We start from the raw sequence: 26263 nt of genomic DNA, 5'->3' as shown, positions 1-26263 counted from the left end.
ATTACCGCAGCCCTTTACTAATTAGTTTTGACCGAGTGACCATTTTCTGTTTTTTGGTTTGAGAGATCATACAAGCTACAGGGAGCGGAGATGCATGAATAATTTTTTTGGTTGTTTAGCTAGATTTTGAAATTAACCGAGTTGCATGCATAATAAGCTAAGGACAAAGGTTATATTAAAAAAATACTAGTTTGAGAGATCATACAAGTTACGAGGAGCGCAGATGGTGAATAATTTTTTTTGGTTTAATTAGATTTTGAAATCAACCGAGTTGCATGAATAATAAGCTAACAAGAACAAAGGTTATATAAAAACATTATCACAGCCGGGATTCGAACCCAGATTTGCCATTTCAGCTATTACCACCCCCCCCCCCCCCCCCCCCCCCCGCGTAATTTGCTTTGCTAGGGTGTTATTTACTCATTCACTGTATCAGTTTTAATGGCATATTAAATTTTTTTATGCTACAGCAACAATTTTGATTATACGTATCATCTGTACACAGGACAATTGTTATTTGTTTAACAAGCAAATGTGGAAGTGAATAATAAACAAAGAAAGCATTTAGTAAGTAATGCACTACTTACTTACCAAGGAAACTTTATATACACTGCACAATGCATAAATAGATAAAATAAAATAAATATATGATTAACATTCTCTATACCAGCAAATCTAAATATGTTTGAATTCCTGGAGATCTAAAATTGGTCTTCATTCTTGTTTGCAAGCTAAGAAGAAAATTAAGTACTTAGACAAGTTGGGAAATCAGCCGGAAAACATTTGATTTTGTGATCAGCTTGCATTCTTGTCAGACAACTTGAATGGAAGCTTAATCCTCCTGCAAATTCCTCCTTATTTCCGAAGTTGAATCCGTCTGTTAAAGTGGTGATGTTCCCATCTTTTCACCATGCTAAATTCCCACTGTTAACTACCATATCGTTCCTAACTTGGCCTTTACTCATGCTCCATCTCTTTGCATTAGACCTTTCTCCTTATCTATATCCTACCATCAAATTATTCTGCACAGCCAGGTTCCTACTGTTAATTCCTTTGGAATTCTCGATTTTTAGATTTTAATTTTACTGTTCTAACTTTCCTACCTTTCTGCATTTGCAATCAAAGAATCTGAACCATTTCTTAGATTTCATAGGTATCCCTACTTCGCTTCCAATCTTTGAATGCTCCAGTTTCAATTATCAAAAATAATGGCCTCGACAATAATAACTCATTCCTTCCACTTCTGTAAACTGATGTTATGCATGAAAATGATATTGACATCAGGAATGGAATCAGTCGAAAGATTCCAGCAGAAAGACGGAGGAGAGCAAGTGCATTGAAATAGAGAGGCAAGCGATGCTCGAGATTAAATGAGGTCTTGTAGACACATACGGTGTACTTTCTACAGGGGAAGCAAGCAAGATTGCTGCCAGTCGAGACACAACCTTCAAAGTAAGTGCACAACCTCATCGGTCATGTTACTCACCTTCAACTTTCAGCTGTTCATTATCCTTCTTCTGTTACTGTTAACTATTTTTTTTTTTTTTGCTAAATGACTATTTTTCTTTTTAAGGATACCATGCAATTTAAGTGCTTCATTGTTTATTTAAAGAATCTAAAGTACCTGGACCTTTGTTCGAATGTCTTTGGAGGACAGTCCATTCCGAGTTTCATAGGTAGAGTGAAATTCAGTTTACCTTTATCTTTCACTTGCTTATTGTGGAGTAGCAATTCCACCTCAGCTTGGAACTCTCTCCAAGTTAAATCATCTGGATCTCATTATTTCCATTCAATTCTGGATACGCTTGGGAATCTCTCTAGCTTAAATGCTTAATGCATCTAGATCTTAGCTCTGGTACTTCATATGAGTCCACATTTCCTATTCCAAACTTCATCATATCTCTCACCAGCTTAACATACCTTAATCTTTCCAACAACTAGTTTCCAGGAACAATTCCAAATCAGCTTGCTAATCTCTCCTGGCTGAATCATTTAGGTCTCAGCTATTATTCTTTTGATTCAAGTCCTGCACCAAAATTTATTGCATCGTTCATCAGCTTAAGATACCTTGATCTTTCAAGAAGCCATTTTACAGGAGAAATCAAATCAGCTTGGTTATTTTTTAAAATTGGAGCATCTTGATCTTGGATACAATGGTGTTCTAGAAGGTAGCATATTTGGTTGGTTGTCTAAATTATCATCTTTGACAGAAGTTGATTTGAGTGGTATCAACTGCCAATGACTCGGTAACCTAATTCAGAGGCTTTGGCTGCTGTCAATTCTATAACTAAATAGGTGTAAGCTAACAAACAGCATGTCTACATCTTTCCAACTCATATGTCTTCCTCTATTTCTACCCTTTATCTTTCTGAATATCAGCTTCATGGCGTGGTTCCAAATTCTTTTAGAAAGCTACCCAGATTGAATATATAGATTTCAGTTCTAACAGTCACACCAGAAATCTTCATAATCTTCTTAGTGTGTTTTCTGAGGATAACTTACAAATGCTATTGATATATGATAACCAGAATACCAGATTACTGGGTGTGTGTCTGATATCACATGGGAAAACTTTCTATACCTAGGAAACTTGGATGTCCATCATAATAACTTGAATACATATCTTCTAAAACGTTTATTGCACAATTGAGCTCTATACTCCTTGGATTTATTGCACAATTGAGCTCTATACTCCTTGGATTTGTCATATAACTTTCTCACAGGCTATTTACCTAATTTTACGGGGGTTTTATCCTTCGTTCAGTTATATTAATGATAACAATTTTTTTTGGAGGTCTTCCTGATTTTACAGGAGGTCTATCTTTGTGTAGCTTGCTACTTAAAGGGAATCAACTTACTGAATGGGAAACTCAATCAATAGGACAACTCACCAATCTTAACCTGCTGGATATATATCAACAAATTCAATACAAAGCACTATCCTGAAATTCATTGGTCCAACCTATCCAATTAAGTGGAGATAAATGCATTATATAACTCTTTGACATTTGAAATAAGCTCAAATGGTTTTTCCCTTTCCAACCTCGTAAACTTTCTTTGGCATCTTGCAAGCTGGGGCCTAAATTTCTTGATTGGTTTGAAATCGAAGAACTTTTACAGTCTTGATTTCTCAGACAGCCAAATTTCAGATACCATCCCCCTGTGGTTCTAGAACTTCTCAAGCACTATAGAAATGTTGAATTTTTGCCAGCAAAATAAGGTGCAAATTTGCCTCTGTAAAATTCCATTTCAAGGTAATTTGATTTGAGTTCAGATTATTTTTAATGACCAATATCTGTCATTCCTTCACAATGTTCAAGAATTAATGTCTCTCGAAATATGTTTTCAGGACCACCTTTTTCTTAGCTGTAGTTGAAGACATGTCTTTGAGCTTTCTTGATCTCGTGCACAAACTCATTGTCTGGTTCGCTTCCTGATGCATGGGTATATTTTAAATTTTAAGATTTAGTGTTTCTCAATTTAGGATATAAAATTCTTCTGGCAGAATCCTTTGTCTATGGGGGTCTTAGTTTCTCTGCAAATGTTGATTTTACGTAAAATAGTTTTTGTGGGGAATTTCAGACACTGAACAAACCTTGTTTTTGTTGATTTTGGGTTAAATAGGCTATCAGGAAAGGTACCTGCATGGATCTAATACATCTATATGCTCTGATTCTAAGATTCCATGGAAGCATGCCTTATCAGCTATGCCATCTACCAGATCTTTATTGTATAAACCTTTCAATAAAGCATATTTCGGGCATTCTTCCTCCATGCTTTGGTGACCGTACAACTTTGACGAAAAAGGGAACTAATATCACCATGCATTTCTACAAATCTACAATTCTACAAATGCATTAGCTATTTAGCTCCAACAGCATCATTTGCTGATACTTCATCGGCTGCTTGGAAAGGTCAGGAGTTTGAGTATGGGCGAAACTTTGTTTATCAGAAGATGATAAATCTTTCATCCAGTCATATAACAGGGGTAATTCCCATCGAGATAACAAGAATTATAAATGTCAGGATATAATATATTCCAGAAATAAATTTTTTGGAATAGTTCCACTATATTGGCAGATTGAAAATGTTAGAAAGCCTTGATTTGTCTAGAAATAAATTTTCATGCAAAATTTCTCGAAGTATGTCTGGATTACATTTTCTTGGTCATCTAGATCTCTCAAACTCCTTTTCGGGGAGAATTCTATCAGGAACTTGGCTGCAAGGATTTAACTCTTCCGCATATGGGAACATAGGACTTTGTGGCCCTCCATCACTAAAAGATGTCCCGGAGATGAGGCAGCTAGCTGATGAAGATCAGCCTACGTTTTGATGTCCTGGAGATGGGGCAGCTATCTAGCTGATTCTCCTTGTATATCTTATAATTTTATTGATTAACTGAATTATTTCTCAAAAATATGTAAAATGATTGTTTTCCAAACTTGAAATTTTATTTCATAGAAGTTTTGAATATTTATCTTGATTATCCTAATTAGTTCTTCACTTAAATTCGTTATCGAGTTGCCAATATTTGAACCAAAGAGTATCACCTTAGTTTGAAGTAACTGTATGAAGTCTTCGGCCGCCCGGTTATGAAAGAAGTACACTGGGAACTAGGATGAGCATCTCCAATTTAAAGAGCAAATCAAAATATACTCCTAAAATCTCTTTAAAAATTTAAGATTCTTCTCTTTTTTTTAAAAAAAGCATCTAGTAGCTCCTAATTTCTTATATATGAATATTATATTAAAATTTCTCCCGCTTCACGTCAAATCTTTCTCTCTCTTATTTATGAATATTATATTAAAATTTCTCCCATTTCACATCAAACCTTTCTCTCTCTTTTTACTTTTCTCTCTCATTTATTGAATAAAGAGTAGGTATAAAGAGTTGGGGTTGTAATCTTTCAGTGTCTTAACTTAGTGAGAGCACATTTTATATTATATTTTTAAAGAGTGATTTAAGAGCACCATCGGAGATGCTCTAAGTTGGTAGAGTCGTTTTTAATTTTAAAATGGTATGAAGTAATGGTTTGGCTAAACTTATTTTCTAAAAATAAGAGATTATTTTTGGACAAAATTATATAATATTTTATTTTTTTCCAGAAATAAGTTCTAATTTTTTCACCATATAATGAATATAAAACATCTCTTATAACAATTATATCATAAAATTTATGAAAATATACATTTTAAAACATTAAAATAAATTTTTTTTGATAAGTACTTAATTTATTTCTTGCTAAAGTAAAAAATAAACCTTACTTAAATTTTAAGGTTATTAAGATGTAATTTTTTTAAAACTTATTCTTATTATAATTTTTTTCAAACATAATCTATTCTAACACTTAAATAAAAATCAAATTTATTTTTATTTTTATATTTTTAATAAATAATAAGTCAGTTATAATATAAAATTTTACGAACATACACCTTGATAAATTATTATTTTAATTTTACACAAAAAATTTAAACAGGATATATCTCGGAAGTGTGTGCTCCTAACAGGTATCCCCGATCAAATTTTGTGTTTTAAAATTCAAAATAAATTTATATTTTAGAGTTTCAAACAAAAAATTGTTTTAAAAGACATCGTAAGAAAATTGTGTAAATTTTGTAAGGCGTTGACAGTCTAATGACGCTTTTTCAAATACATTTTTTATTATATAAGTAAATAATTTGTTAATAATAAAAAAATTATTTTATTAAGTACTTTTAAAAATTATAAATATGTATTGTATTTAAATATAACTTTCATAAAATATTTTTTTATTAATATTATATATAAGTGTATATATTCCTCCCACCTCATTTTAAATTATGTTTATCCAGTAATAGGAGTACATTATATATAAATGTGATAAAAAATTAAAAATTTCTTACATTAAGTTAAAGTTTAGATTCTAAAGTTACATGATACTATACATTTTATAAAATATATTACTTTTACATACGATCTATAGTATATGTTTAAGAAGGTTCGAAAATAATTAAAACTATAAAGGAGTTAAACAAAATATATAAATGTGACCGGGTGCAGTGTTCGATGAGGTATAAAAAACTATAAACTATAAAGTAATGAATATGTCATTAAAATTATTTAAGTATTTATCTTTTCGCATCTACACACCTATCCTATTCTGCTACTGATACAGATGATGTAAAAATGCTTGCCATTCATAGTCGCGATCCTCTGATAATTGTTCCCGCGGAATACACTGCCGGAATCATATCAGCAACTTCTATTACAGCAGCAGCCAATTTTATTCCTCAATCTCTCCGACATCAGGTATGTATGTGTTGTGATGTTAAACAAATACATAGAGTAATTGGTGTTGTATTGGATTAGTGATGATATGAGTCTAAAATAGTCTGTTTTTTCATTTGATGTTAAAAGTTTAAAACCGTTAATTATATGGATTAAATAGGTTGTCCCTTATTGAGAAGATGAATAATTAAAAAAGTGTTTATATTGAGCGATGATAATCATAGTATTCTGAGGGAGTGTGGGTAAGGGGCAGAGGAACACATGATGGCCCGGGTGACCCTAACCTTGCTCCGGTTAAATGGGGTTGAATTATAAACCAGGCGATTCACTCGGTGCAACCGTTCATGTGCCCTCCGCTGCTGGTTGACCTAATCATCCCTTTCGGACTGGCTGTAAGGTTGGCTCTTGTGCCTTAAATCCTGTCAGGCAGGTTCGGCACTCCCTCATTTTTTTTTGTCTTTTTTCAATTTTTTTCTTATTTGTTGAGATAATTTTATCCGCCAATCTCTCCGATATATGTAAGTGTTCTCATGCTTAATAATTAGTTAGTATATATATACAGATTAATCTCCAACCAATTTTACATAGAGGCTTTGGATTGGATTAGCGATGATATCATAAGAGCTTAAAGTAGTCTGTTTTTGTTTGATATTAAAAGTTCAAAACCCTTAATTAAAATGATTATAGTTTGTCCCGCATTGAAAAATTCCATAGTTCAGAAAGTGTTTATATTCAGTAATGAAAATTATAATGCTACGAGGGAGCATGGGTAAGGGGTAGTGGAACCCCTGATTCTTTTGGTTTTCTTGATTTTATTTGTTACTTTTTTTTTCTTCATGATATTAAACAAGAGTTAATTTCATCCTCCTTGCCTTTGTAAAAGCCTTGATTTGTCGAGAAACAAATTTTCAGGCAAAATTCCTCAAAGTATGTCTGGATTACATTTTCTTAATTATCTAGATCTCTCAAACAACTTTTTGGAGAGAATTTCATCAGGAACTCAGCTCCTAGGATTCAACTCTTCGGCATATTTAGGGAACATATGACTTTGTGGCCCTCCAGTAAGCAAAAAATGTCCTAATGATGAGGAAGCCGATGAAGATCAGCCAATGTTGAATGACAGTTGATATGGGTCAGAAATAATATTTAATTATTATTAGATATTAGAAGCCCGAGAACACTAAAGCCCAGTTAAATGGGGCCTGAGACTCTTAAATATTAATTAATTTCGTAATTGATTAATGGAGGCCCAGTTAGAGGTCCGGCTACGAATACAAGTTCTATAATACACCTGACTCTAACAGATAAACGTCTCGGAGTTCAGATAAATATCAGCAACGAGAGGATAGGAGTTCCATCTTATCTCTTGCTTCGAGGCATACTTCGATGAGAAGTCTGATACACGGAATCGTACTTCCGTCCCACTTCTGACTTCGAAGCGCCTATATAAAGGGCTCTACCCCTCATAACTAGAACTACGTTTTGGACTTGATTCTTCTACACACAGAAGATACGTAGGCATCTCGCATCGAGACCAGTCCAAAGCACGAATCGCTCACCCCCGTTTTTAGTTCTATAACATTTGGCGCCGTCTGTGGGAAGACAACAACAACCATGACGAACCCAACCGGACCACGTTCTGAAATCCATGTTCCACGCAGTCGAACCACCACCGGGGTCTCGACTGAATCAACCCCTGTAACTACCACCCTCCCGCTCGGTACGACCATTGCTCAAACTACTACTCCCCTGACTTTTGGCTCGTTGCCCCCTCTGACCCGAGTAATTGCAACCGTCACCGACGCCGGCACACATTATTCAACGGTCACTACAACCACCCGTGGAGGCACAAGAGATGACTATGTGCATGTAACTGACTACGACTCTTCCGAATCGGAGCAGGAGCATGATACACCCCCTCGAAGGAGGAGAGATGCTGATCGACACCGTCGACGCCGCCATAGGCAAGAAGCTAATGAGCCCCGGGGGCCAATAACTTATGAGGAAAGGATCCGGGCCTATGAAGAGGAAATCGCACGGTTAAAAAGAGACCAGGCAAGGATGCAACCCCCAGAACCTAGGGAGGAAAACCCTCGTCAAACCGTGATGAATCAAATTCACTTGTTACCAGCAGGCGATCCTGATAACCCGGTTCCCCCTTTTACGCAAGAAATCATGGGTGCAAGGATTTCCCGAAAATTCAAGCTCCCAACCATTAAAGCTTATGATGGTACGGGTGATCCCGCTAATCATGTTCGGACCTTCATGAACGCTCTGTTACTCCAGCCCGTCACTGAAGCAATCAAGTGCCGCGCTTTCCCCCAAACCTTGAGTGGGATGGCCCAACATTGGTATAGTCGCCTACCTCCTAATTCTATCTCTTGTTTTGCTGACTTGAGCAGGGCTTTCATAGGGCAATTTGTTGGAAGCAAAACACATGCTAAGAGCTCTGCCTCTCTAATGAATTTGCATCAAGGTAAGAACGAATCACTTAGGGAGTATATGAATCGTTTTACTAAAGAAGCCTTGAAGGTCCCAGACCTTGATCAGAAGGTAGCCATGATTGCACTCCAACAAGGCACCACTGATGACAATTTTCGCCGATCTCTAGCCAAGAGGGCTCCAGACAATATGAATGATTTACAAGAGAGAGCCGGAAAGTATATAAAGGCGGAGGAAAGTTTGAGAAAATCCCAGAACAATCAGGGACCGAGTACCAACTTCAAGAAGCGTGGGAATGACACAGAGTATAATGCTGAGAATAAGTACTCCCGGAAGGAAGAGGAGGAAAAATCGCCTGCTAAAAAGAAGATGGGGCCGAGGTTTACTGAGTATGCCAGGCTTAACGCCCCGAGGAGTCAAATCCTGTTGGAAATTGAGAAGGACGAAAGTGTTAGATGGCCGAAGCCTATAAGGACCGATCCGGAGAAACGTAACAAGGATTTGTATTGTCGATTCCACAAAGACACAGGACATAAGACCGATGATTGCCGGCAGTTGAAGGATGAGATTGAGTTCTTGATCCGAAGAGGCAAGTTATCCAAATTTACCAAGGATGGAGACAAGAATCATCGAGATAGTGATAACCGTGGAAGAGACAACGATGACAAAAGAACTCAGCCTCGAGGGCCTGTTATTAATGTAATCTCCGGAGGACCTACGGCTGCAGGCACTTCAAGCAATTCAAGAAAGGCTTATGCAAGGGAAGTGATGAATATAGTTGGAGAACCTCCGAAGCGGGCAAAAATCGATTATGCTCTAGCATTCGACAATGTCGACCTTGAAAAGGTGAAATTTCCTCATGACGATCCTTTGGTAATTACCCCTGTGATTGGAAACTCATCCGTAAAAAGAGTTCTTGTTGATAATGGAGCTTCGGTGGATATCTTGTTCTATGATGCTTATGAAAAGATGGGGTATTCTGATACTCAGTTAACACCCTCAGACATGCCTATATATGGCTTCAACAATGTGGAAACTAAAATTGAAGGCATGATCCAACTTCCGGTAACTATGGGTACCGAACCCAGACAAGCCACGTGCATGGTAAATTTCTTGGTCGTTAAGGCCTCATCAACCTATAATGCCATCCTTGGGAGGACTGGAATACATGCTTTTAAAGCAATCCCATCTACTTACCACATGAAGATCAAATTCCCGACTAGGAACGGAATTGGGGAAGAATTAGGAGATCAGAAAATGGCCCGAAGTTGTTATATTGGGGCATTAAGATCTGGAGGAGCCGGGGGGCAAGTATTACCCATAGAGGACCTTGATGTCCGAGAAGAGGAAGAAAGGAGAGGCAAGCCTGCCGAAGATTTGGTTCCTATCCAATTGTATACAGAAGAGCCTGAAAAGGTCACCTATGTTGGAGCATTACTCCAGGAAGATTTGAAACAAGAGCTTGTGAGGTTCTTGAGGAACAACCGTGATGTTTTCGCTTGGACAGCGGCTGACATGCCAGGTATTGATCCTTTATTCATGACTCATAAGTTGAATGTGAACCCTGATAGGAAACCGATTAAGCAAAAGAAGAGAAATTTCGCCCCCGAAAGGCAGGAAGCCATTAAACAGGAGGTCGATAAGTTGTTGGAAGCAGGTTTTATCGAAGAGATACAATTTCCAGAATGGTTGGCGAACCCAGTTATGGTCAAGAAGGCCAATGGAAAGTGGAGGATGTGTGTAGACTTCACTGATCTGAATGATGCTTGTCCCAAGGATTGTTTCCCTCTTCCAAGGATAGACACGTTAATAGATGCCACCGCTGGACATGAAATGCTGAGCTTCATGGATGGCTTCAGCGGATATAATCAGATCCGGATGGACAAGGACGATGTACCCAAGGTATCGTTTATCACTGACTTTGGTGTATTTTGTTATTTGGTTATGGCCTTTGGACTTAAGAATGCGGGAGCAACGTATCAACGCCTTGCAAACAAGATGTTTAAACATCTGATTGGAAAGACCATGGAGGTATACGTAGACGATATGTTGGTGAAAAGCTTGAACAAAGCGGATCACCTTGAACACCTTAGAGAGGCCTTTGAAGTCCTGAGGACGCATAAGATGATGTTAAACCCAGCTAAGTGTGCCTTTGGGGTCGGTTCTGGGAAGTTCCTGGGTTTAATGGTCTCAAAGCGTGGTATTGAAGCCAACCCCGACAAGATAAAAGCTATCCTAGATATGGAACCCCCAAAGAGTGTAAGGGATGTTCAGAAACTGACAGGAAGAATTGCAGCTTTGGGAAGGTTTGTATCCAAGTCAGGAGACAAATGCTTACCTTTCTTCAAAGCATTAAAGAAAGTTAAGAACTTTGAGTGGACGGATGAGAGCCAAGTGGCCTTCGAACATCTAAAGAAATATATGGCAGAACCACCACTCTTATCGAAACCCGTGGAGGGCGAAACCCTATATGTATACTTAGCTGTCTCGGAACAAGCGCTAAGTGCTGTCTTGGTTCGGGAGGAATCCAAAGTCCAGAAACCAGTATATTATGTGAGCAAGGTTCTGCATGGAGCGGAGCTCAATTACTCAGTGATCGAAAAGTTTGCTTTGGCCATGATTACGGCCTCGAGGAAGTTGAGACCTTACTTTCAGTCTCATAAGATAGAAGTCCTGACAGACCAACCTCTCCGAAATGTCATACATAGCCCTAAGGCTAGTGGAAGATTGATCAAGTGGGCCATTGAGCTTGGAGAATTTGATATCCGATACAAACCTCGAACGGCGATTAAAGCTCAGGCCTTAGCTGACTTCCTAGTTGAATGCACCATTAGCAACCAGGAAGTCGGGGGGCAAGGAGACAAGGTAGAAGAACCTACTAAGGAAGAAAAACCTAAAGAATATTGGCTACTATTTTTTGACGGAGCTTCAAAAACAAAAGGTAGTGGTGCAGGACTTGTGCTCCAAAGCCCTGATGGCTTTACTGTGGAATATGCTATTAAGCTAGACTTTCCAACCACCAATAATGAGGCAGAGTATGAGGCATTGATAGCTGGGCTTGGCCTAGCCAGAACCTTGAGGGTAAAGAATTTAAAAGTCTGTGGTGACTCAAAGCTCGTAGTCTTCCAAGTGAATGGTGAGTTTGAAGCCCGTGAGGAGACTATGCTAAGATATCTAAGGATTGTAAAGACCCAGATGGCACTATTCGAAGAATGCTTGGTAGAGTATGTGCCAAGGGAGGAGAACACCAAGGCTGATGCCCTGTCACAATTTGCATCTTCCGACGATGAGGTATGCTCAGGAAGCGTTTACTATCAGGTTTTGAGAACCCCGAGTATCGAAGCAAAGTTAGTTGCCCCCATTGACACAGGGGCCACTTGGATGGATGAAATTAAGTTGTACTTACGAAGCGGACATCTGCCACCTAATGCTGATGAAGCACGAAAGTTACAGGTAAGGGCCCTTAAATATGTACTCATTGAGGGAATCTTGTATAGGAAATCGTTTGTGATCCCTTACTTAAGATGTCTGAGGCCTGATGAGGCTCAAGAAGCCCTGAGGGAGGTACATGAAGGTGTGTGTGGCCAACACCTTGGAGGAAGGGCTTTGGCTCATAAAGTCACTCGTCTTGGATTTTATTGGCCTGACATGCTGAAACATGCTCAGGATTACGTGAAGAAGTGTGACCGCTGCCAAAGGTTCGCACCTATAGTACGACAACCACCCGAGATGTTAACATCCATCAACACTCCGATCCCGTTTGCTATGTGGGGAATGGACATCCTTGGACCTTTTCCGCTAGCTAGCGCGCAAAGGAAGTTTCTATTGGTAGCTATTGACTATTTCACTAAGTGGATTGAGGCCAAACCATTAGCCAAGATAACCACCAAGCAGGTTGCTCAGTTTGTATGGGAAAATGTTATTTGCAGGTATGGGATACCCCGAATCATGGTTACGGACAACGGGACTCAGTTCAATAACACTGAGTTTAAAAGTTATTGTGAGGATTACTCGATTGAGTTACGCTTTACCTCAGTCGCTCATCCTCAAGCTAATGGACAAGCTGAGGTGGCCAATAGGATAATCCTCGATGGACTGAAGAAAAGAGTTGAGAAGGCCCAGGGGTCATGGGCCGATGACATACTCCCTATATTATGGGCGTATCGAACCACTTGCAAAGTTTCAACTGGGGCAACCCCCTTTCAGCTAGCTTATGGAGCTGAGGCAGTTGTGCCCCTTGAAATCACTCATACATCCTCCAGGGTCCAGCAGTATGAGCCAGAAGCCAATGAGGAAGGTATGAGACTTGCACTTGATATGATTGACGAGATTCGTGACGAAGCTCATGCCAAGATTGTGGAAAACCAGAAACGAGCCTCCTATTACTATAACCTACGGGTTAAGGAGCGATACTTCAGGGAAGGAGATCTGGTACTTAGAAAAATTGAGGCTTCTGGGGTAGGTCCCAAGGGCAAGATGGCTCCAAATTGGGAAGGCCCTTACCAAGTTAAGGCTGTCACAGGCCATGGCTCATACAAACTTCAAACCCTGGAAGGAGTTGAAGTTCCCAGAAGTTGGCACGCAACCAACTTGAAGATATATTATATCTAATACTTATCGTATGAAAGTAGGAGTTAATAGGTATCAAAGGAATAAGGTCATGTCGACCACTGCCATGTAGTTGAATTCAAGCTTAGTTTATCTCTTTTACTATGGTATTAATGAAAGTCCCGAGGATTTTAGCCTTGATTTTGTTAAAGTGTTATGAGTTAATTTGTGCTTAAAATAAAACGTCCTGAAAAAGGATACAAGCTTGAAGCTGAGAAAAAGTACTAAGTAAATCCCAAATATGACGGTTAAAAGTCAACAGACCCTGATGGGCTATCCCAATCATCAAAATGATTGAAGATGATTCGGAGTTTTGAAATTCTAAGTACGAATTACTTTGAATTAATTCCGATTTATATAAGTTAAAATCCCAAGTGGACTATTTCGAGGTTTGACTTAGCAGATCTTATGAAAGATGGCCTAAAATATTCTAAGTACGGAATGTTAAAGGCACAAATTGTAAAGTACGAAACAAAAGCAACTTAAATAAATAAGTTAATAAAGTTAGACCCCGAAGGGCATGAACATTCGAATAATTTAATTACAAAATAAGCCGCGCAGGGCCAAAAAGAACCTAGTCTAAGGAAGGCCGTCATCGAACTCGTCTTCCTGGACCTTGTCCTCGTCCTGGGCTTCTGTTCCCGGGGCTTCCTTCTCCTGGGCCTCTTCCCGGGCTTCGTCTTGGGCCTCCCCGCCTTTTCCAAGATCCATCTCATCCACATGGGAGTCTTGGATCTCGAGAACCTCGGTTGGGATCTCCAAAGTTTGGGACTCCACAGGATGCGAATCCCCGAGATCCTCGACCGCCATCGGAGAAGGAGTCTCCTCCCCGGGAAGCTTCGGAACAGGGAATCGTTCCAGGGTCACTCCCTCGATTTGAGTCCCGAGTTCCTCGACGATCCGTTCCCAGCAAGATTTGAAGGTCTCGGGGAAATTAGCGTCGTACTCGGCGTTGAGGAGGTCTTCGAACTCCCTCGACGCCTTGTAGTCAGCTATCGCCTCCCTTTTCACCCTGGCCAACTCCGCCTCCAGGGTACGGACCTTTTCTTGCTCGGCCACGAGCTCCGCCTCCACTTTCCGGAACTGCTTAAAATTGGCAGTCGAAGCTTCGAGGTAACGATCACGATCGCGCTCCGCGATCGCCTTCTCAGCCCTAACCGCCTTCAAATTGTGGACGGCGGCCTGGAGGTAGGTGTTGACCTGCACAGTGAAAACATACAGAAAATTCTCTAAGTAAGGAAAGAGGAAGGCTTCGAAATAAAAAAGAATACAAAGTTGGGCTTACCGTGGCCACTGCTTGGGCCCCCAGGAGTTCAATCTGGAGGTCCTCAGACGATTCGACCACATGGGCCCGATCCCGAGGGGTGACCACATTCTTGGACCACTCCGCGGCGGCCCGAGAATCTCCCACCACGGTGTCCTTCTTCAGAAGGCCCCACTCCACGACATAGGGGCCGGAATCCTCCTCTACGGCCACCTCGCGAGGAATCAAGAAGGCAGGAACCTTCTCGATAACTGGGGACTTTCCCCTCTTTCGTGACTTCTTCTCGCGGGGCACTTCGGTCACCACCGCCTGAGAAGCGGCGGTTTCGCGCTTCTTGAATATGCTCCCTAAAGCAACTTGGGCTGCAAATCAGAAACACGAAAGGTTAGAAACCCAATTTATAAAGGTAAACAGAAGCTTAAAAGCGCAAGTAGATGGGGCATACCCTCAGGGCCCAAATCGCTAAGCCCATGTAACTGGAGGGAGGCCTCCGAGATAAGCAACGAGCAATGGTGGAGGTTGTCCCCCGTCAAAACCCTAATTGCGGCCTCTTCCTCGACCCCCAACTTAAGGGACCGCATCGTTCCGTCCTCGGCCCGGCTGAAGTCCGAGTAAAAGTAGTCGGCCCAATTGGCCCCTTCCATGTATAGGTAAAACCACTGTTTCTTCCAATTTGGAAGAGAATCGGGGGCCGAGTCAGAAACGAAGATACTGCGGCCCAAAGTCCGATATTGGATTTTAACCCAGCCTTCGTCGTTTGGGGCATTCACAAACTTAAACAGATATCTAAATACAGCCACGCTGGGCTCTAAGTTATGCTTCTTGCACTGGACCAGAAAACAGTTTATGAACCTCCAGCCATTGGGCTGGAGTTGGGTTGGGCATACCCGGGCTTCAGCTAAAAGCCTATAAACGAACATCGGGGGAGGCAATCTAAACCCAGCATAGAAGGTCTCTTTGTAAATCCTAATTGCCCCGGGCTTTGGGTAGCAAGCCCGGTCATTTGGGCCTGGGAGTTCGGCCCTGTAAGGGTGTTCAATCCCAAACAGCTTGCTCATGATATCAATATCTTTTTGGGTGAGCTTAGTGGGATAATTATAAGCATCTAAGTGAAGCAAATTGGGGAATGCTTGACCAAATTCACTTAATAAATCTCTAAGTGAAAAAACGCTAGCATGAACGAGGGATTTTTTACCTCGGTTAACGCGGGTACGAGCAGCAGGCTGTTGAGAAAGCTGGGATTGCTGTGAAGATGAAGAATCAGCCATTGATCTTCTTCGGATGAAGGTTTGAAACCCAGAAACGAATGAAGAAAAGATGAAGATTGATCGGAATCTGGGAAAATCTTCGAAGATCGCCCGGAAACTGGAAAATGCTTTGAATATCGGCCGGAATCTGGAAAAGACTTGAAGATAGCCGGAAATACGCCTCCAAACTCGCCGAAAAACTAGAAGGGTTTGAGAGTGTTTGGGAGAATTTCTAGCTCTTAAACTTGGAAACTTTGGAGTGAAATGAGAAATGAACTCTCAGTCACTCATTATATAGGCAATCCACAACCGGTTCACTTGCCGGTAAACCCTAAAATGAACTGGCTACAGCCCGTAAAATGGGCCTTGGGCCGGTCATTGAGTCGTGTCAGAGGCGGGAAGCCCATAAATTTGAAAGAATCCAACCTATTCTAGAAGGATCTCGAGAATTCTGGGAGACACCACAAAAAATAAAGGAAAATAAGCTATATAGGCCTGACAGGTTATAGACTAAGGCCCACAACCTATAACGGTAACATGTTCCTAAGACAATGGTAGCGAAATGCGTTACTTGCGTTCCTAAGACAATGGTAGCCAACCACGCCAAGGAAGCATAACGATTGAAGCCTGATGATGGCATTAAAATCAGCCACGCCCAGGAAGTACTTCCTAGGCGTGGTGTCACAACATGTCTCCTTGGCGGGGTTACCCACGCCAAGGAAGCATGTCCACCAAAACCTTATGAAGGCCTTAAATCCAACCACGCCCAGAAAGCATATTTCCTAGACGTGGTGTAACAACATGTCTCCTTGGCGGGGTTACCCACGCCAAGGAAGCATAACGATTGAAGCCTGATGATGGCATTAAAATCAGCCACGCCCAGGAAGTACTTCCTAGGCGTGGTGTCACAACATGTCTCCTTGGCGGGGTTACCCACGCCAAGGAAGCATGTCCACCAAAACCTTATGAAGGCCTTAAATCCAACCACGCCCAGAAAGCATATTTCCTAGACGTGGTGTAACAACATGTCTCCTTGGCGGGGTTACCCACGCCAAGGAAGCATAACGATTGAAGCCTGATGATGGCATTAAAATCAGCCACGCCCAGGAAGTACTTCCTAGGCGTGGTGTCACAACATGTCTCCTTGGCGGGGTTACCCACGCCAAGGAAGCATGTCCACCAAAACCTTATGAAGGCCTTAAATTCAACCACGCCTAGGAAGCACTTCTCCTAGGCGTGTCACAAAATTAAGTCTCCTTGGCGACTGCACGCACGCCTAGGAGACATCTTACTCTTGAAAAAGCATACATAAGCCTGAGAGAACGCCTCCTAGGCGTGGCAACTAAAGGTGCCTCTTTGGCGTGTATAGCCACGCCAAGAAGACTGAACGCGTGGAACAACACTTAGCAACGCCCAGGAGACGAGTCTCCTAGGCGTGGCTCATTGGATGCCTCCTTGGCGGGGGTACCCACGCCTAGGAAGCATCTCCTCCAGAGGGATGAGTTTTTATTAAAGGATTATTTAATTCTTTATAAAAATACCCAAAAAATTCCCCAGAGTTTGAAAAAATACAAGGAAAAATCCTGACAATTAGGAAAAATTTGGAAATTAAGAATGTGATTTTCAAAAAATTACTTTGAAAATTATTTAAAGGCTCGAAAAATTCTAGAAAATTGGAGTTTAATCATAAAAATTCCAATTATTTTGAATTCAGCCCTGGAAAAAATACGAAAGTACTCGAAAGTACCACTACAAACGTAATTTTGAAAAATACTTGTTGACTCGTAGTATCGTGGAAACAACTCGAAAGGTCGACAGAAAAACTCGTGTCTTCCGGTACTCCAATCGAAAATGAAGTACAATCCCGAAGGATACGAAACAGAGCTATCTTTACTCTACAGTCAATTCAAGTCATCTCTCGAATTATCTCAAAGTAGTCAAGATCGGTGGGATCCTTGCGCTATTTATGAAACTTCAGACCTTGATGGGAATCTGCAGAAGTTAGTTTTCTCGCATGATATGCGAATCAGGAGCTCGGAAAGCCAATAAGAACTCAGCAACTTTTGAAAAGTTTCTACAAAACTTATCGAAAGTTGGGGGGCAAATGATATGGGTCAGAAATAATATTTAATTATTATTAGATATTAGAAGCCCGAGAACACTAAAGCCCAGTTAAATGGGGCCTGAGACTCTTAAATATTAATTAATTTCGTAATTGATTAATGGAGGCCCAGTTAGAGGTCCGGCTACGAATACAAGTTCTATAATACACCTGACTCTAACAGATAAACGTCTCGGAGTTCAGATAAATATCAGCAACGAGAGGATAGGAGTTCCATCTTATCTCTTGCTTCGAGGCATACTTCGATGAGAAGTCTGATACACGGAATCGTACTTCCGTCCCACTTCTGACTTCGAAGCGCCTATATAAAGGGCTCTACCCCTCATAACTAGAACTACGTTTTGGACTTGATTCTTCTACACACAGAAGATACGTAGGCATCTCGCATCGAGACCAGTCCAAAGCACGAATCGCTCACCCCCGTTTTTAGTTCTATAACAACAGTGAAGTTGATGAAGACAAGATTGAATACACGAGATGGTTATATATGAGTGCGGAACTTGTTTTCATCACTCACTTTTGTAATCTATCTTTTAAATAATAGTCCATTTGTGCTTATTTCTTGTAAAAATTATGTCATTCTCCTGAATGTTGTTGTCTCCTCACACACATATGTATTGTGTCTTTCCTAGTACTAAGGGGTAACTATGTTTGGTATCGTACCATGTTGTATACTTGTACATACTTGTACGAGGAATACCAATACTTAGAGGATGGACCGTACTCAGATTGTTCAGATACAACTATTAAAAAGGGTGCAAATATCACCAAAGGGGAAACAAAAATCTACTTGTTCGAAGTAATTTAGCCAAAAAAAACAACACACTTATCCAAGAAAACAGGATTGTTAGGCATAAGATTCTTGTCTTGGCCCTATGCAAGTAATCAGGTAGCTTTGTTAGAACCCTATTTTTCTGCATGATTATAAAGAACAAAAGTACAACAAAATTTAGTGTGTTGAATTTTGTTGCATATTAAACGACATTGATTTTTCAAAAACGAATTGACCGGATAAAATTCATGGATAACCAGACTTCTTAATTTTAAGAGTTTGGACTTTTTAGTCTTTCAATTCAAAGTTATAAATGTCGACCTGACAAAAAAAATGTTATAAATGTCGATGATCTATCTAGAAATAATATTTTTTTTTTGAAGAAAAGTGGATAATTCAATAAATAATAGTCATACAACATTTACAAGAATGATCGAGTCGAACAAATATAAATAAAATTAACATGCATGTCAGACAAATACGCGATGTTGAAATTGAGGATGGTACATGTATAGATTCTCGCTCTGTGTTCACCATCTTTTCTAAAAACTCCGTTTGAGCTATCAATCACAAATGCAGTTGCCGAAAGACTTTATCGATGAATCCAAACCACTCTCACAAAAGAAGAGAAAAATCACACACTCTCACCAAGAAGAGAAATCAAACTATAATTAAAACAAACTAAAACAATTAGATTTGCACCACGACGCTTGGGAGATAATTGATCCACCCACAAATCCAAAAAAGCCTCTGGAATAAGAACGAAAATCGAAAGTTTCGGTGATATAGATCTAATAAAACTTTCCCTGAAGAAGGAGATTTATTAGGAAAATCAATGAAAAAGCAAGAACAATCAAAGAACTAACAATCAAAAGCAAAGATTTGGGGCTTTCCACCGGAAACCGATGGAAGCCCCGTCGGAGATGAAAAGAGGGAGACAGTTAGAGAGAAAAGAGAAAAAGAAAAATAGGGTTTTTTTTTAGAAATAATATTTTTAGTAACATTCTCAAGGAAAAGGTATGGATTTTTTTATTCTCTAGATTTAGCAAACGGGTTGTCTATTCTGTGCTCTCAGAGCACAGGTTAAGCTATCATAATTATCCTCTTTTTCTGCAGCAACTGTCCTCTATCTCCTCCTTTTTAGGTGAAACAACGCTTCATTAATTATGTTTTTCTGATTGTTTGTTGTGCTTTCTTTTTTAACCACATATTTTACTTTTTTTAATATTATATTCAAAAAAAATATTATTCATAAATTATATACAAGTTAAAATTTTATTAAATAATAACTATATATTTATTTTTGATTTATCTTTCAAAATTTATATTTATGATAAAATGTAATTTATTTCAAAAAAATGTCAACATAAAACAAATTTTTATCAAATTTTATGACAACTTTTAATTAATTTTGTCCCACAAATAATAACGAGGCCCCCCCTGCATACACACTAATTTTCTAATTAAAATCGGCCAATATGATATATAATAAAAAAAATAATTAAAAGGTGATTTTAATTAGAAAATTAGTGTATATGCATAGTGCTCGTTATTATTTGTGGGACAATCAATTAAAAGTTGTCATAAAATTTGATATTTTTTATTTATGTTGACAATTTTTTTGAAATAAATTACATTTTATCATAAATATAAATTTTGAAAGATAAATCAAAAATAAATATATAGTTACTATTTAATAAAATTTTAACTTGTATATAATTTATGAGTAATATTTTTTTGAATATAATATGTAAAAAGAGTAAAATATGTGGTTAAAAAAGAAAGCACAACAATCAAAAACATAATTTATGAAACGTTTCACGTAAAAAGGAGGAGAAAGAGGACAGTTGCCGCATAAAAAAAGATAATTATGATAGCTTTTAACCTGTGCGGGCACAGGATTGACAACCCGTTTACCAAAATGCATCTTTTTCAAAAGATTACCATCACGATCTCAATTTGAACAATTTCAAGTTTCAGCGTAAAAGAGAATATCAAATTTCGTGGAATATGGCCGGATAGTGATACTAACATATGTCCTGATGATAAAGCACTAAGAGCAACTCCAAGGGATCATCTCCTTTATCTATAATGAGCTTACGTGGACAAAAATAAGGGTTTAAGTAAAAATTGTTTATTCCAACCCTCCTCTCTTTACCTAAAATTTTTAGATGAGAGAAAACAAAACTCTTTATTTAGGGGATAGAAAAGTAAGCTCTTCTTTCTTCCACCTCATCTTCCTCTCTCATTTTCTTTCATTTTTGATTTTCCCTCTATTTTTTATCTCCCTCATCATAATAGAAGTTCTAATAAAATATTATTATTTTCAAATATAGGGATGATTATAGAGAATACTGTTGGAGTAAAACAACTTTTTACTTATCTATATTTTAAGTAAGCATTAATATATTATATTTTAGGAGTTCAAAATAGGTAACACCATTAGAATTGCTCCAAGAGTGTTTCAACTTTCAACACATTTAGCAAGTGCACAGCTTCACATGCGTTTCGGACTTTGCCTGTTCCGCGAGAACTCAAAGCCCAAATTTGGTCGACAGATAACAGAATTGTAGAGAAATTACTGTCTTTTCAAAAAAAAAAAAAAAAAAATTTTGTTAAACTCGTGGCAAGTGGCGGCACAGCTTCAAGTAATTGTCTTTTCAAAAATAAATAAATTAACAAGTTACTGTATATAATATTTCTCTACTTTTATATAACAAATTACTTATAGAAGTACGGACGGAATGACAGATGTTATTGACGTGGCAAACTAATAGTGTTATCCTTTCTCTCACATTATGCAATTTTTTAATTAGATTGAATTTAGGATATAATTATCTTTTTTTTTATTTCAGAATATAATTATCTAAATAAATGTATGAAACTAAATTTTAAGATATAATTAACTAAATATCCAATGTTAACTTTTATGTTTTTTATTAGATTACAATTATTTTTAAATAATATTGAAATGTTTTTTCTTTTCATAAATTTTATTTATGTGAATATTATTGTTGGCAAAAAAAGTATTTTTAATTTTTTTACAATCCCGATCACTTCGAACTAGTAAAATATTACATTAGTCCACTTGAGATAAAAATTAGACTATGTTTAGTTGGAAAAAAATTCAAAATTTTTTTATATCACCAACTATTTTTTAATTTTAAGAAAAATCTAGAGATAGAACAGAAAGAATTTCTTTTCGGTTTTTACACTTCTATTTTTTTTGAAATTTCTTGTACCGGACAAAGACATAAAAATAAGTATATGTAAAAATTTAGTTCCATGTATTTTTTTTTCTAAATAGTTCCATGTATTAATTTAAATAATTACATCCTTAAGTTAATCTAATTACAAGATTGCAACACTATTTATTTATTAGCTCGCCACATCAACAGCCCACCTTTCATTCCGTCCAGTTTTAATTTAAAAGTTAACGGCAGTGAGATTTTGATATCAGTAAACGAGTTTGATGAGTTACTTGATCTATTGAAATCAGTGGTGAAATTGGTGTCTTTTGTCGACTTCAATCATGAGTTTGATAATTATCCCGTTACATTATTATGTAGTATAGAGCTTTTGTTTTTGAGAATGAATTATTATGTAGTAAATTATTTTATTATTTTTTTGACAAAAAGGAATCAATTCATTAATCAAAAATCATACGACATCTACAAATATAATCGAAATTGGACGGACGCTGAATTATATCGCTGTTGAATCCTTCCTTCTTGGATAGGCAACTAAGCGATTTGAAGATGATTTGAATATATGTACTCGTTTTCACCTGATTGGCTTTCACCCGATTGGTTTTCACCTGACTGTTATGAACAATCGACCATAGATGCGATTCCATAATAACCTTGAAACCTGAATCTAAGCCCATGAAAATCATGCCGATCGGCGATTTATAACCTCAGTCATGGAGAACATCAAAACACACCAAAACAAAACCAACTCTCACAAGAAGAAGAGACTAACAAAACTCAAATAAATTCGGAACTTATTGAAGGGAAAACAAGATTTGAAACAAGAAAATAAAAAAAAAATAAAATCGGGACTTTCCACCGGTGAAAACTGACGAAAGCCCTCTCAAAAATCTTTAATAGAGGTTAGGGTTTGAGAGGGAGGGAGAGATATGGAGAGACCGTTTTTAAAGTGAGATGAGTCAGCTTTGTCCTTAATTCATTAATTTACCACCGTCAAAAATAATAACTGGCTGGGAATAATTCAACTAGATTTAATAATATAATTCGCGTCCGAGTCTCCAGAAACTTCTCTCTTATCTTTCTTCATATAAAGCTTTCAGTTCAGTTCCGTTTCATATATTTCTAGAGAATTCCATTTCACAGAGAGAGATTTGTTCGTGCAGAAACAATCATCAAGGTTATCTTCCCAATCTTGTGTTTACATACACGTGGCGTAGATGAATATCATGCGTTTTTTTTACGAGTGTTTCCTTGATTCAATTGATTCTTGATTATTTTATATGATTGATCGTTTTTCTTGTTTTGATCGTGTTATAGAGTAATTGAATCGAATTTCGATCAAGTTATTTATGAGATTCGTGTTTTTTCATATTGAATCGAATTTCGATCAAGTTATTTATGTGATCAAGTTGTTTATGTTATTTGTTCATATGTAATTGATATTGATAGATAGTGATTAGCGGAATTGATGTCATTTGTATGTTGATCACTTAATTCAGATGCTGATTATAATCTGTATAGGCTTGTTGTCTGGTTAACTTTTTATTTAATTGTAATTCGCTTTTCGTGTTTGCCTATGGCCCAGATAAACTAATTTCATATTTCACCTTTGGTGCGTTGATCTATATGAATTTTTTCGGGTTTTTGCCCTTTTGTGGTTTATTAGATAATTTTTGATCATGTGGTTTAGTTTCAAGTGATTTATTTAAGTCATATCATGATTTATGCTTGACTTTGTGTAATGCTGATATGCTATTTTTTTCCCTGCTTTTCGCAGATGTCGTACTCCAGAAGATCCAGGTGTGTTCACTGTGTCTTAATTTTGAAATTTAAACGAGTGTATTTATGAGATGGTGGTTTAAGAAGTTGTACTTGGTCTGTTTTGCTGGCTGTAATTTCAGGTACTCCACCTCTCCTTCCTCATACAGGAGGTACAACCGATCGGTATCCAGCTCTCGGTCAAGGTCTAGGTCCCTGTCAAGCACTAGGTCAAGGTAAGGAGCGAGTATGTTTTATGTTGTTCTCTTAGAATTCATTATTGTTGTTTCGATGATTCTGAAAGTTATAATAAATTATCAAAACATTGCAGGAGCTATGATTCAAGTGAAGTTGAAAATCCTGGAAACAATCTCTATGTGACGGGATTATCCCCTCGGGTTACTAAGAGGGATATCGAGAAGCATTTCTCGACTGAAGGGAAGGTATACTTTTATAGGTTGCAGATGCCTTCTTTCGTGATGATAGGAGTGTATTTTGTAGAAGCATTTTTAGTATATGTTGTTGATGTTAATTATTGATGTGATGTGTTAGGTGGAAGATGTCCATCTTGTAGTTGACCCATGGTCCCGAGAATCTCGAGGATTTGGATTTGTCACAATGTCGAGTGTAGAGGAAGCTGAACGTTGCATCAAGTATTTAGACCGCTCCGTGCTTGAAGGTCGTGTCATCATGGTGGAGAAGGTATAAATTATTAACTTATCATCGTGTGATTGCATTCGACATGTGATTCCTATTCCTTGTCATGTAAATTTGACAGAGTTCGCTTGTCATATATGTATCTATTTCTTTTACCTTTTCGTATAATCCTTTTTGTATCTGAGTTTTAAAGTTGTTTGAGCATGAAGTGTTTTTGGCAGCAGGGTGAGCAGCTCTTCATCAAAGTTCAAACTAACAAATCAAATCAAATCAAACAACAGCAAATATCAGACTTTTAGAGGGTTGTATGCCCTGCATTCCTCTCTCTCTTGCAATTTTACATTGCATCGTTTAATTATATGATTTAACTTCTAATGTCTATACTTATATCTTCTTTATCCATGTATATGTTAGTCCTTGTGCGTTCAATCAATTTACCATAACCACTTGGCCTAATTAACATTTTTTTTCAGGCCAAAAGGCGAAGGGGTCGTACACCAACTCCTGGGAGGTACCTTGGGCTGAGAGAAGCCCGTGGTAGGTTTCCTGTTATTATTGTTTCAATTAAAGCATGATTGCTACAGTACATGGAAGGTATCAATTTTACTTATCGACTTCATCCTTTGTTAGGGCGTCGTCGATCTCCGAGTTATTCTCCTGATCGTAGGAGCTTTTCATCTAGTTACTCATCTGAACGGGACAGGAGCAGAAGCAGGTCATACTCCCCCAATCACTACAGTAGGGGTCGGAGATCACACTCTTCTTACCAGAGTAGGCGAAGGGGATCACACTCACCCTACTATAGGAGGAGACGCGGATCAGTCTCCTATTCACCGTCTCGCTCTCCATACAGCAGATCCCCGATAAGCAGACGTGGTTGTTACAGGGACTATTCTCCTGATGACCGTTACTACAGGAGAAGCCGCCATTATTCTCCTGATGACCGTTACTACAGGAGAAGCCGCCATTATTCTCCTGATGACCGTTACTACGGGAGAAGCCGCTACCGCTCCTCTTCACGAAGCATTTCTCCAAGAGGGTATGGGTATTCAAGGAGGAGATATTCCCGCAGCATTTCTCCTCCTCACTCTTTCAGGAGATATTCACCAAGTGTCTCTACTAGCATGTCCCCTCCTAGAAGAGGTAGAAGCTACTCTTACAGTCCTGGATACTCTCAGGACAGCTATCCTTCTGGGAGCCGTAGTTTGAGTCCATCTTATGCATCCTCCTACTCAAGGTCCCCCTCACCCTAGGCGCGAATACCTTGTTAGTCAAATCTATGAAGGTCTTAGTAGTGTAATATCAGTTGCGGGGATTTATTGTCTTTAATTGGTAGTGAAAGATAGTGTTCCTTATCAGATAAAAGGTTGTATCATGTATGGATTTGTTTGACTTTGGGCCACCCGCTGCTTATATTTATGTTTGAGATGAAGTTAACTTACTATTGGGTGCGTTATATTATTCATCATTTGTTATTGTTATATGGGTAATTTGGGTTTCTGCAATTAGGTTATGGATATGAATCTTATGATCACATGCATAGGCTGGCTATAACTGTTGCTTCTGTTGAGTGTCATAATTAGATATTTTTGGTCAATCAATATTTTAAATGGGCCTAATTATTGCTACCAGGACTTGCAAATATTTGTATACTAACCAACTCTGGTCTCCCCAGTTCTTATCAAATCCCATGTGATTTGTTTGTCCAATTTTAAAGAAAAGCCAGTAATTTTCAGTGTTGTTAACTCTTGAGGTTTCCGGCCTCGCCGTACATACTTGTGAAGGAAGCAGCAACTTGGTATTAGTTATAACTCTGTTTACTACACTAATGACAAAAAATAAACTATTACCTAGTTTAAGACACCTTGCATATTTTTGTTATCACTTATCACATTGGACCTTGGGTTGTCTGCTAAA

General features: G+C 38.3%; 1 protein-coding gene and 1 long non-coding RNA gene across 4 annotated transcripts; both read left to right on the top strand.

Moving 5' to 3' along the window:
* Positions 1-580: 580 nt before the first annotated feature.
* On the top strand, positions 581-4475 carry LOC108206016 (uncharacterized). Of its 2 annotated transcripts, XR_010289067.1 has the most exons (4): positions 581-1452; positions 2795-3254; positions 3350-3444; positions 3625-4475. It is a non-coding gene; the product is annotated as an uncharacterized LOC108206016 (long non-coding RNA). The 2 variants fall into 2 exon arrangements; XR_001804044.2 differs by having other exon boundaries at positions 582-3254.
* A 1613-nt stretch (positions 4476-6088) lies between these two features.
* On the top strand, positions 6089-25790 carry LOC108209294 (serine/arginine-rich splicing factor SR45a). 2 transcript variants are annotated; one of them, XM_017380118.2, is made up of 7 exons: positions 6089-6288; positions 23709-23731; positions 23833-23925; positions 24021-24132; positions 24242-24391; positions 24820-24883; positions 24977-25790. In XM_017380118.2, exons 1-7 carry the CDS (start codon positions 6166-6168, stop codon positions 25597-25599), a joined length of 1188 nt encoding a protein of 395 aa, XP_017235607.1. In that variant the 5' UTR covers positions 6089-6165; the 3' UTR covers positions 25600-25790. The 2 variants fall into 2 exon arrangements, with proteins under 2 accessions (XP_017235607.1, XP_017235609.1); XM_017380120.2 differs by lacking the exon at positions 6089-6288 and adding an exon at positions 22968-23108.
* The last annotated feature ends 473 nt before the right edge of the window (positions 25791-26263 follow it).

The sequence above is a fragment of the Daucus carota genome, chromosome 2 (genome assembly GCF_001625215.2).
Source record: "Daucus carota subsp. sativus chromosome 2, DH1 v3.0, whole genome shotgun sequence".
Lineage (NCBI taxonomy): Eukaryota > Viridiplantae > Streptophyta > Magnoliopsida > Apiales > Apiaceae > Daucus > Daucus carota.
The sequence above is the reverse complement of the archived record's forward strand: the minus strand, read 5'-3'. Positions and strand labels throughout refer to the sequence as shown.